At 40.3% G+C, this 12,544-nt stretch overlaps 1 protein-coding gene across 1 annotated transcript; it reads left to right on the forward strand.

Moving 5' to 3' along the window:
* Positions 1-9,443: 9,443 nt before the first annotated feature.
* sp5l (Sp5 transcription factor-like) lies at positions 9,444-12,197 on the forward strand. Its single transcript, XM_044352610.1, has 2 exons — positions 9,444-9,925; positions 10,348-12,197. The coding sequence occupies exons 1-2, from the start codon at positions 9,872-9,874 to the stop codon at positions 11,380-11,382; spliced, it is 1,089 nt and encodes a 362-aa protein (XP_044208545.1). The 5' UTR covers positions 9,444-9,871; the 3' UTR covers positions 11,383-12,197.
* The last annotated feature ends 347 nt before the right edge of the window (positions 12,198-12,544 follow it).

Raw genomic sequence — 12,544 nt, forward strand, 5'->3', positions numbered from 1 at the left:
ACCAGATGAGAAAACGAATGCTCATAAAACAGCTGAAGAACACTCTAACTCAAACTGATTCATCCATCTAGATCTCCCCTACTTTTTCCTCTTCTTTTTTTTTTTTGAAGATCAAGCAATGGCAAAAAGTTGAATAATTCTGCCTCTTTGATCTACACACACAAGTGAGAGTTCATTTCCATTTTTGATTTTTTTTCCTTCCTTTCTGTAAGAGTGCCAGCATCAAGATTTACCTTGGTGTGCAAATGTGCTGGAATAGGTTAAAAGGAAATCTCGCTGCTCTCTCAAAGCACAAGTGCAGATGTTATGAAGTTAATTAAAAATTTAGCAATTCGTTTCTCCTGTCCCAATTTAGGCTGCATCAAATAGAAGAAAACAGACGGAAAAATGACTTGTGAGAGAAGTCCATGCAGTCTGTCTTTTTACATGTATGGCAACGTCAACAAGGAGGAACACTTCTGTAATATAAAATTCAGCATGTTACACCAATCTTTTCTACCTTTTGCCGTTCCTCATACAGGGTGTATCATTAGGATATATATCCCATCTTGTTTGTGATATATCTAAACACAGAAAAACATTCATCAAATGTAAAATTCTGAATATAATCCATCATTCCCACTTCTTGAATCCCCTTTAATATTTCTCCAAATTTGCAAGTTTGGCCTATGATGTTACTGGAAGATCTGAGATTAGTCCAGTCAGAAATTATCTACATTCCCAAAGACATTTCACACAGCCTGCCTCATTTAGAAGACAACAGTGATAAACACATTTTAAAGCCCCCCCCCCCCCCCCCCCCCCCCATCCACCAATCTTCCCAACAAGTTACCCGGCTTTATCCATGTTTACTAAAATTGCATCAGTATGTTGACATAGGCCCCGTATCTTCTACCAACTCTTCGATCTCCTCCCAAATAATAGTGCCATCCACAGAAAGGATGTCAAGTCTCTCGGTGCTGCCCACCCCTCTCCACTCCCCCTGTGTGGATGATGCTCCAGGAGGGTAGCAGAGGGAGGAGGGGGGTTGGAAGGGGTGTAGTTTCTGCACAGGTGTTGCAGCTGCATTCGTACATAATTCCTTTCTGTGCGCACAGTGCTCTGTGTTAGCCTCTCTGTGCTGCTTCCCCCCAGTGGGACCCCTCCTCCACTGAGTGATATTACAAGCGGCAGCCGTGCGCCTCTGATCTACATGCGCTGGGCTCCCTCCTGGTCCTGGGTGAATAGCGCTTGACTTGTTCAATTTGTTTAGAAGCCGCGTTCGACGCTTTGAAGCCACACATTTTAGCATAAATCATAACCTGTCTCCTTGCTCACAACTGCTTTGAAATGCAACATCTGCTTTTGAATCCCCTGCTTTACAATTAGTTAAGCAACATCAATAGATTGACTCCCTATAATTTTTCTTGATAATGAACTGCTTTGTACACGTGCAAGGGCATTAGTGGTAGGCCCATTTGATTTTTCAAGGCCAAGGTCCGGAGACAGATCAATCTTCATCAGCCTCACGACGCTGGGATGGTGTGAACTTCCTGAAGTTCTCAGCGTCTTCTGAGCCCAATCAGACACACGTGTTAAATTGGGTTACCCTCCATGGTAACCTACTTAGGAAGTGTCATGGTTGTGGGGCATGTTACCGGGCCATGTTGTTTACTCTTTCATCACACTCTTCAGGTTCCCTGTTTGTTGGTTTGTTTTGCAAAGCACAGCCTTCTGTTCAGCTGTGGGAAAAGTGCGGAATCAAAGTCCCGGAGAGCAGCCTGACGTTGACACTGATAAGCTTGGCCTGTCACTATCCATTTGTCTGAATGACATTGATGTTCAGGTCGGATCTCTGGAGGAAGTGGAACACACAGAATCCAGGTGCATATGCCACTGCTGCTGCTGCTGCCGTGCTGTAGAAAGAAAAGTATCTCCAAGTTTGCTTAAGCAAGTTTGTATATAGTTCAAACCTAAAGTTAATGCAGCAAATAAAAGAAAAATACACACATTATTGGCAGCAGCTGTAGTTGTTGAGTATACTGTACCAAAGTTCAGACTCTCAAAAACTGATCCATCAGGTAGAAACCTCTCATCAGGTGCATTAAGAATTCTTTTTGCAGGTTGAAGGGGAAAATAACAATCCCAAAGATTTTTTTTTTTTCAAAGGCAAGCATTTGATCAGTAGTCATCAATTAAACTTACTGAGGTGCAAATTACACCCCAAGGATTAGATGAAAGAGCCTCTGTGTCATTTTCTCCCCTCCTCCTCAAAGCTTGACTTGGTTCACAGTACACACAAACAGCAGGCTGATCCCTGGCATGGTGGTGACAGGGTGACACTTCCCCTCACATTACGCAGGCTGAGCTGACTGAGGGGCTTAACAGATAGTGGCATCACAGGCGTACGTTTACAAATAAATCTACTGCTCTGGCTGTGTGGCACTCCTCTGCACATGTAACCCTTGTATCTCTGCTCCTGCTTTGCATTTATGATTTCAGCTGGAGCCTTGCCATGAGATCCGGTTACCATACCAACTTGAGTCCCTCATCCCAGATGGCATGTTGGGGCTTCCTGGGTGATATTTATGAAGCGGGATCCATGAAATTATAGGTTTGGTTTCTTATCTTAATGCTACTAGTAGGCCTCCTGTGGACACAAGAAAAATTGTCATTTTCTACTGTGAGGTTAAATAGGGTTTAACTTGGTCACGATGCAGAAAATGAGTGAAAATCCAGTTGTTGTTTTTTGTTGTTGTTGTTTTATAACTCTGGTTTATTCCTATCTGCTGCCTAAGTAAATCCCATCTGAGTACAGTAGATTAGATCAGACGTCAATTTCACTGTGACAGGTGCTAACATTTCCCACAGCCACCGAACAAAGCTATAAGATCAATTGGCAGGGGTCCCTGTATGCTACAATACCCACATTAACTTGATGGCTGTAAATGGCATTGTCAAGTGTTACAGCTAATTATTTACCTTTGTTCATCTTTGTGTAAATGTGTTTGGAGATGCTTCATGATTGATAATCTCATTGTTTCTTTTTTCCTTTTGTCTCTGCATTTGCTTGTTTATTATTCATTCTATGTGGCATTGTACAGACAGGCAATTGTAGGGAATTCATTGTTTTAGGGAATATACACAGCAAACGCTATGAATAAACAATTCATGTTTTTTTCCCCAGTAAATTAGTTATCATTAATTTTAAATGTTGTGTTAGGGAAATGAATTAACATAAACGTCTTGCGCTCAGAAAGGTTGTGACAGTGGATATTGTTTTTTCTCTTTTTTACCTTTATTGGACAGTGGGCCACAAAGAGACAGACAGGAAACATAGGGAGAGAGATATTTATGACATGCAACAATGGTCCCTGGGTGCAATCAAACCGGGGGCATTGTAGTCATGTGGCAGGCGCAGTAACCATTCAGCTACCTGGTCACTCCCAGACAGCGGATACTTTAAGCACCAACAGGAATTTCACAGAGGATGTCACACAATGACAGAAGCAGCATCAGTGTCTCACCTCTACAGCACCTTAACCAGAATCAGAATCACCTTTATTGGCCAAGTATGTTGACACATAACCAGGAATATAAAGTTCTCAAGTTTCAAATATAGACATATCTAAATAAAGACCACAAAGTTAAACAAATATAAGCAGATAAACATATCATATGCTACAGATAAAAAGTATGAAAAAAAATATTTATATACATACATAAACAACAACTAGACAACAAACAAGTGTGTATATGTTTAAGTTGTGGTTGTGGTCTGGTTGGTAGTATGCAGTAAAATTATATATTTGTAGGTATGTATAGATTTAAGCAATAAACCCAGAAGGTCTGTTTAACGGTTAAAGGAATCGTTTGACATTTTGGGAAATACTGAGGGTTCTTGCCAAGAGTTAGATGTGAAAATTGATACCACTAATATTTTTACAGTCAGCTTAGTTTAGCATAAATAGTAGAAGTAGGGAGAAACAGCTAGACTGGTTCTGTCTGAAAGTAACAAAATCTGCAAACCAGCAACTCTAAATCTCACTGATTAACACGTTATATCACATTTGTTTGTCTTGTCATCACCTAAGGTTGCCAGGTTGCCACGTAACCAGCGGAGACTTTAGAAAGTTATTGCTCCCGCCTAAGAAATAGTCCGGCGTATAACCTCCTGTAAAACCACAATTTGTTGTTCTTACACTTTAGTTTTCATACAGATTACCAGATTACCATGACTTGTGAATTAGGGACCTATAGAAGAGTTGGGAGGTGGATTTTGTTACCTTTAATTTAGCCAACCTGCTGCTACCTCCTGGTTCGATCTTCTTATCTCTCTCTTGGCAAGAAATTGAATAAGTATATTCCTCAAAATGTCAAACTATTCCTTTAACTAACTGTAAATGGCTCGATTTATTTCTCTGTTAAACTATGTAGTGAACCCTATTTCAGGCTTCACTAGCAGCAGTGTCACTTATTATATCTTGATTGACTACATGTCTTATCATGCAACTTTAGCCACAAGTCTCTTTTTCAGATCAAACGCCATATTTTATGGGCCGAAACCTTCAAAGCGTGTCATATCCTGTCGAGATGATGAAATGATTATGAAGCACCATGAAAGTGACATTTGGCAGATGGACTGTATTCATCTTTATCACTGTAGAGTTCCTGTACTACTTTCCTTTGATAAAACATGAAACATATCTTCTGCTCAGACTTTCAGTCTGTGACAAGTGTTTTAGCTTCACTGCTGATGTATAAGTGAGGTTGTTGTGAATTGAGTCTGTTACAAAAAAAAAAGAAAAGTGAATGTCAGTTTTGTGGTTTAATTTTTATTTTGTGACATGAAGGATTAAACATTTTGTTGATTGTTGAATAAAATCTGCTGTGTGATCAAATGTATTGATTTATTGTAACTTGGGCTGCCACAAACAAGATTTTAGTAGATTAAATTAGTAATGTAAAGGGCATCTAAGTTCATTTTATCTAACATTCCTACAAAGGTGAGGAAGGCAGTGATGTCTTCAATCCATTTCTTTTATATGTACTTCCCAAACCCCCTCCATCTTCCCTGGATCTCTCCTTCTCTCTAACTCTCTCTAACTCTCTCTCTCTCTCTCTCTCTCTCTCTCTCTCTCTCTCTCTCTCTCTCTCTCCCTCTCTCTCTCTCTCTTTCTCTATCCCCTTTCGTCTTTCGTCTCTGGGAGTATGGGTGCATGTCAAGTGATTGTTGAATTGAAATATTGATGTGGAGTATCAAAGCGTGCGTAGCACTCCTGTGTTTCCAGAACTAACCACGAAGCGCTTTGATCAGATACTCCTGTGATCTGACTTCTGAAGTTGTTAAGAGTGCTGGAAAACAAAATGCAAACAAACTTCAAGTGCTCTTGGTATTGATAAAAGTTTTCTTTGACAAGTGGAGATGCCTGCTGTCTGCCTGTGTCTGCCCAAGACTGGAGATTTTGGGGTTTTCGTACATGCTAATGGACATGAGATGAGGGAATTATTATAGTTTTCCACTTCACACACTAAACAATGTAGTATAGGGGTGGGAACACCACAGAATCCTGCTGTGATATCAAGATACAAGAGTAGCGATGCAGAAATATTGCAATTCTATGATTTATGCCGCAATTTTTGTTTTCTTCTGATTCAGCGTGTTCAAATTTACCATTTCACTTTATTTCATTAGCAAACTAAACAGCTAAATTAAGACGCCAGCAAGTGATGAAACCTGGAAGAAAATCTCTTTCAGCGATGAAAGCTACTTTACTTTTAAGCTAAATTGAATTAAGTAGTTATTAATTTATGTTTAAGATGTTTTGGGAGATTTAGGTTCTCAAAAAAAAATCTAAATGACAGACTATATTACTTGGTTGTTGTATTCCTCCAGAATTTATTCATCATTGTGATTAGCAAGAATAAATCATCATCATTTTTCCTCATCTTCTTAGAAACAAATAGACATTTTGCAGAATAATATGAATAATTAGGAGCAGAGGAAACTTTGCAATGAGTGAGAGAACAGTTTTGAAGAACATCAGTTCACCATTTGACAGGTCAGGCTGCAAAAAGGTGCAAGTGGCCTTTTCACTTTTCCTTCTCCCTCCATACTACTAATGGAGAAGGACGTGTATCTGCAGAGATGAAGGGGCACAATAGAAGTAAAAACATGCCATCACTAACACGGAAAGCTGCAACATGGTGTCATGATCGATGTCATGTGAAAATTATCCAGTTGGCCATTGAGCAAGGCACCAGAGGCTACGGACATGAACCTTATCAATTTCTGTCCAGTAAATCTCTCTGCACCTCCCTCTCGAACACTCACACGCATTTCTAACCCAATAGGAAACAGGAAAGAGACTCCTGAATGAGGTATCAAATTGTTGCACTGTAAAGTCCAGCTGTTGATGTTGCTCCTTGTCCCAATGAAACTGAGTGTCATGCTAATTAAGCCCCATCTTGTCCTGTCTTGGATTGCTGAATGGTTAAGAGTGAAGTACTGCACTTAGCAGCAGGCTTTTACATGCTGTCTGTCTCATCCATTAGGCCACATTTGTCACATGAGGGCCATTGAGTCGACACAGTGCTGTAAAATTGGCTTTTTGACATGGCCACCAGTACAAAGGCTGCTCTCCTCTGTGGCTGCCCTTTTTGGGTGCAGATGGTCAAGACAGCTGGGACAATTTAGTGATCTGAGGCTTTTAAACTGCCCCCCAGGCATGATAAAAACAGCTTGAGTAGCCACTTGCATATTCTATGTTGTCTTCTGAGTTTAAGAGTGAGATAATGTCTGAAACAAAAAAAGAACATTTGTTTTCTACAATAGGCAAAAAGACTGAAAACTCTTCCAGGATCAGAAGATTTTAGAACATTAAGCTATCATAAAAAATCCTTGGAGAGTTGTTAAGTCTGTTTTTTTTTTTTTCTTGGATGTATTTCTGTCTTTTTTCTGTTTAGAAATAGGTGTAGGAGAACATCTGTTTGCCTTGTTGGGATTTAGTCTGTGTCAGTTTTGAAGTTGCTGGTAGCCACCCAGTCAGCGCAGCCTGAAATGTATGACGGCGCGGGCCTGATTACCAGCAATCTCACCAGCTGTTTAATGAACACAGGGACCTCTTTCTCTGGAAATGAGTTTTCCCTTGAAAACTGTGGAAGCCGTATCCAGGTCTATTTAAATGAGGTAACATGGGGAAGGTAAGCACCACCACATGAGCATTGTTTTCACAGTTCAAAGTGAGGAGAGAGTACTTTGCACTTCAAAGCCACTCATCTGGGAGGCAGTACAGTGGGGGTGGGGTGGCGTGGGGAGGGGGGGAGGGGGGTGGTGGGGGGGAGAGAGGGGACAGGAAATAAGAATCAGGGTAATTAACAACTTCTGCTCCGTAATAAACCAGAGACGTAGTATACCTCTGCCTCCGAGATACACTCCTATTTTGATGTCCTCCTTGCTCTTTTTCCTGTACTGCTGTTTTCTTTCATCCTAAATGTTCACTTTAATTTGGCATTAGACTTTTTTACCGAATGCTGTTGAAGTTACATCATATTTATTAAGATTTGCTTGGGGGATTTGTTTAACAAAAGTCAAGGCATTTTGTCTAGTTTATGTATTATAACTGCAGTATCGATCTGCTGAAATTATTTCATTTAATTATTATTTCAAGCCAGAGGCATTAGGAAACATTTAAACAATTACAATTAGTTGCAGCTTTTTTAGCTTTACTGCTTTTGCTAAAATATATATGTGTCCTAACATCCTGTGGCTGTTTCTCTATAAAGAAATAGTGTCATCATTATCTTTTTTTTTTTCAGAGAAAATAAATCAAATATAAACATACAGATTTTCAGATTTGCTCAGTTTTATCATCACCTAAAATAAACACAATCTGAGTGATTTATTAACAGGCTGCAGCTGAAGAGCTGAAGTCTGCACGTCATTGTGAGTCAGGAGAAATCTTTTGTTTCAAGCTGAGGTGTCTGTCAAGGACATAACATACACTCTGTCTGCTCTGCTTTCACACCAGTAACTTCAAAAACCTTAAACAAATGGTTACAGTTTAGCGATTATCTTCATTGTCTTCCATTTATTTTTAAAAGCGATGAATTCTAACAATTACAGTAAAAGTGGAATACAAGAAACTTTACATTTCTGTTCAAATTCATTAATAAAGAATACATTTTTTAGTTTAATTATTTCTTACTGTAGTTGGCTTCTCCTTGGGGTATGTTTATTTAAGGATCACAGTCTCTGAAACAGGGAGCAGGAGATAAGTGAAGAACTAGGAATTTACATGAGAAACGGGTTCCCAGCCTGGATTTAAACTCTTAACATTGTAATGGTGAACAGACTTACAGAATGAGATTAAGCCTCAATCTGCATTTAATGGAGCAGATCTGAAGTGGCCTCTACTTGAACTCCGAAATGTGAGAATGTCACACAGGGCAGCCTATTTGACATGTCACCTACTGGTGAGAACTCTGAGGCTTTGATTGAGTTTTATCAATTAGCTTTGTGAGGGAAAATACTGTGACTTTCTTCAGAGTGTGTGAGCCTCACGCCTGCCGGTCCAGGGAGCTGCCAGCGTTAAGAAACAAGAAGTTTGCAGTGTGTCATCCGAAGAAAACGAATGATCAAACGGTGAATTAAAACACCTCCAAACTATTGTCTGTGTATTAATTCTTCTCTGTGTGATGTTTTATGTTCATCCTACACGAGGTGAAGCATTTTCAAGAGTGAAACATTCACAGTACGTAATGCCACCGAAGCAGAATTATGCACATTAACTTCAGCTTCCCATTGAAAAATGCTTAATTCAATTAAACTAAAGCTTAGATTTACTCACTTTTTTGGCCTCACATTGATCTTAGGTTTTAGTATTTATCCTACTTTGTTGCATTAAATGATGTAAGTTTTATGAGGACAATAAAAATCACAGTTTTATGAAATCATGTAGGTAAGAACTGATTGTTTTTTACATTGATGGTTATTTATCTTGATATTTGTTGACTGGAAATCCTTTTAATGTAACATTATATCGATGACTGTTGCCATAGATAAAAATCCATTTATTTACTATCTTTACTTGAATTCCCACAGTGGAGATGAAGTAGAATGCAAATACTCCCTGAGTGAAAAATATCTTGACTAAGCTGGCTATATCTAATCTTAGATCTTTTAACAGACTAAGCATTTTATTCTTGTGCAAAATTTAGTCCTAAATGTAGAATTGAAAGTTGCTGAAACACGAACTCTTTGAAATGTTATTTTAAATCATTTAGGATAATAAGCTGTGCAAGGTTTATTTGAATATAAAATTAAAAAATAAATAAATTACAGATATTACAGGAGACTTCTTATCATACCTCAAGTCTTTTTTTCCCATAACAATTGGAGGAGGAGTCAGTTCTTGGGGTCAGCGTTTGGTTGAAATTGAGTGAAATTATGAGTAGCCCACCCCTTCACCTAACAATCCCCCCCTCCTTCCTCCCTCACATCTTCTCTCTATTGACTGGCTCTCCTGCATCATACTGGAGACCCCGTTGAGAGGATCTTTTCTCTCTATAAAGAGAAGATGCAGCTCAGGCGCTTTTGAGATGATCGCAAGGATTTACTGCGCGCCTCTCTACGTCTAACTTCAGATCCTCGGCTTCAACACTAAATGTTCTGGACTGCTAGCACACTAAAAATATTTACCTAGTGGACTGAGGGACATTTGAATGACGCGGGATTTCCCTGTCTGCGCTGCTAAAGTGTCGGAGTCATCCAAGAGCCGAATGTGAGAGCATCTTTTTCTTCTGCGCTCAGAGCTGTAGTTTAGACTTTGTGCGTCGTCGCCTCTCGGCGCAGTTTGTGTTGCAGGTGCGTGGAGAAGGAGCACAAATACAGATGGCTGCGCTGACGATACAAAGGACTGACAACTTTTTGCACACCTTTTTACAGGTTTGTTGTATAATCATCTTTTTGACGCAGTGCCCGCGGAATTATTACATGTTTTTGTGGTGGTGAAAGCGCAGCTTGTGCGTAATGAATTAACATGCTTTAAATGTCTAATCTGTACGAAAATAATTCAACTTCTTGTAATTGCAAAATAAATATCAATCATTGGTATAACAGAAAAATTCGCCTAATATATTACAAAGAATAAAAGTAATAACATGTAAAAATAAATAAATAATAATAAATGTTTTGGAAAATGGATAATTAATTTCAATTCCTTGGGTTACATAAAGGGTCAATTTGTGAACATTTTGTGATAGTATAATTTAAAAGAAAATCCCTTTTTATATTAACAAAGATTCAAAACTTTTTTGTCCTAATGGTGGCCCATGTAGTTTGATGTGCGTTTGTGTTTCACCACACAGGACCGGACGCCCAGTTCCTCTCCAGAGGGAGCACCTAACACCCTCTCCTTCCTGGCCACCACCTGTAGCCAGGCCTGGCAGGTGGGAGGCTCAACGGGCTCAGACAGCTCCCAGTTCCCCTACGAGAGCACCGTCAGCTCCACATCTGGAATGTTTCAGCTCTGGAGCAACGAGATGGCACCCAGCACAGCCCTCAGCACACACCAGATGACCTTCACAGTGCCCAAGGTGCAGTTCCCTGGACACATGCAGTCTGGCCTGGGTCACCATCATCATCACCCCCATCATCACCACCATGAGCTGCCTCTCACCCCTCCAGCTGAACCTCCCTCATCCTACTCCTTCGAACTCTCCCCTGTCAAAGTTCTATCCTCGCAGCCACAGGCAAACAGCACCTATTATCCTCAGCACAACAGTGTGGGACAAAACTTCCCCAGCTTCCTCCAGAACTCCTCAGCCAGGCATCATCTGCCTGGAGGCCATGTGGAGGAAGGGCAACAATGGTGGAGCCTACCCCAAACCAACGCCACCCCCTCCAACCATCCCTTCTCCCTGGGCAGACAGCTGGTTTTGGGCCACCAGCCACAAATAGCTGCTCTTCTCCAGGGGACGTCCAAAGGCCTGTTGAGCTCCACGCGCCGCTGCCGACGCTGCAAGTGCCCCAACTGCCAGGCTAACGGCGGAGGTTTAGAGTTCGGAAAGAAGAGACTGCACATCTGCCACATCCCAGAGTGTGGCAAAGTGTACAAGAAGACCTCTCACCTCAAGGCCCATCTGCGCTGGCATGCCGGGGAGAGGCCCTTCATCTGTAACTGGCTTTTCTGCGGTAAAAGCTTCACCCGTTCAGATGAGCTACAGAGGCACCTCCGCACACACACCGGGGAGAAACGCTTTGGGTGCCAGCAGTGCGGCAAGAGATTCATGAGGAGTGACCACCTTTCCAAACACGTCAAGACCCACCAGACCAGGAAGAGCCGGTCTGGGCAGCCTTCACAAAGCACGGACCCTCTGCTCACCAACATCAAGAGAGAGTAATCTCTGTGGTCCATCATTCAAAAATAATAATCAGCAACGAACAGACCAGGTGACTTTACAATTACTGCCATAGGTTTGCACTAGAGGGTAAGCATCAAGCTCCCCTAACATCCTTTGTTGTCAAAACCCTACTTCAAGTAGTATGATGAAAATATATCTAGAGACCATTTTGAGACGAGGCACCTTTAAAGAAAACTTGAAGCCTTTTTTCAGTGATTCTGTGAGAGTTTTGCTGCATTCAGTGTACTGTTCAAGATGCCACACAGACAGATTTAACCCGGAACAAAACTGATCTTATGCCTTTAACAATTCAACATTTGTTTAAATTTCAACTGATGTGAAAAATCAAATTTTTTTTCAGAGGTCATGATGTAAATATTTTATCCATGTGAAGGACGTGGATGCAAAATTCCACAAGGTTTACTTTAATATGTTATATATTATAATTCTCAAAATAATAATGTATGCCTTACTGCAGCTGAAGGTTGCTGTGTAAAAATTCTAATTTTTGCTCTCTGGAAAACAGGTTCACAAAGGAAAAATGCCAGTTAATAATTTGATTTTTATTCCAAAACATATCCTAATTTGTCTGCTTCAAGGTAGGGATCTTTTTTGAAATGTAAACATGAAAGTCTTTGATCTACAGATTTATCTCGTCTGCTTTTAAGCAGCAATGTCAAGTACCATTTCTTCAGATTAGCAAACATTTTAAATTTTTAAGTTCTTTGTAAATTATGTATAAATATCATGAACAATTTTATTGGGGTTATGGCCGCATGTAAATTTTAATAAACATTGTCCTTGCTGAAACAATTTCCCTGTTTCCTTAATGTTATTTTCTTGCATCTTTACAACTGATTGTGACGTAAATATCTCTGCCTGACAGTGAGAGTCAGGCAAGTATTTCAATGGTTTTAACCTTCTTTACCAGCTCATTCAATAAATGTGTGAATTTCTCTGAATTCCCCGGAGCTCCTAAAGATCTAACATTTGATTTAAATGTTAATTTGATTTCACTCAGAATACAAATGCTGCTCATTGTGCTCTTGGTGTGAAGGAAGAAGCTCCTAAAGAAGACCTAACATGGTGGGCTGTTCAAAGATTTTCACACCTCAAAGTAAATACTCATCCCATTGACGGGGCCGTTTGTCTCGCCTTCTGC

The sequence above is a fragment of the Thunnus albacares genome, chromosome 5 (assembly GCF_914725855.1).
Source record: "Thunnus albacares chromosome 5, fThuAlb1.1, whole genome shotgun sequence".
In the NCBI taxonomy this organism is placed as follows: domain Eukaryota; kingdom Metazoa; phylum Chordata; class Actinopteri; order Scombriformes; family Scombridae; genus Thunnus; species Thunnus albacares.

Bases quoted from the DNA above. Each gene is read 5' to 3' on its own strand.
- sp5l (XM_044352610.1), top strand. From the start codon at position 9,872: ATGGCTGCGCTGACGATACAAAGGACTGACAACTTTTTGCACACCTTT. The intron at 9,926-10,347 runs GTTTGTTGTATA...TTCACCACACAG, and splicing joins TTTTGCACACCTTTTTACAG to GACCGGACGCCCAGTTCCTC.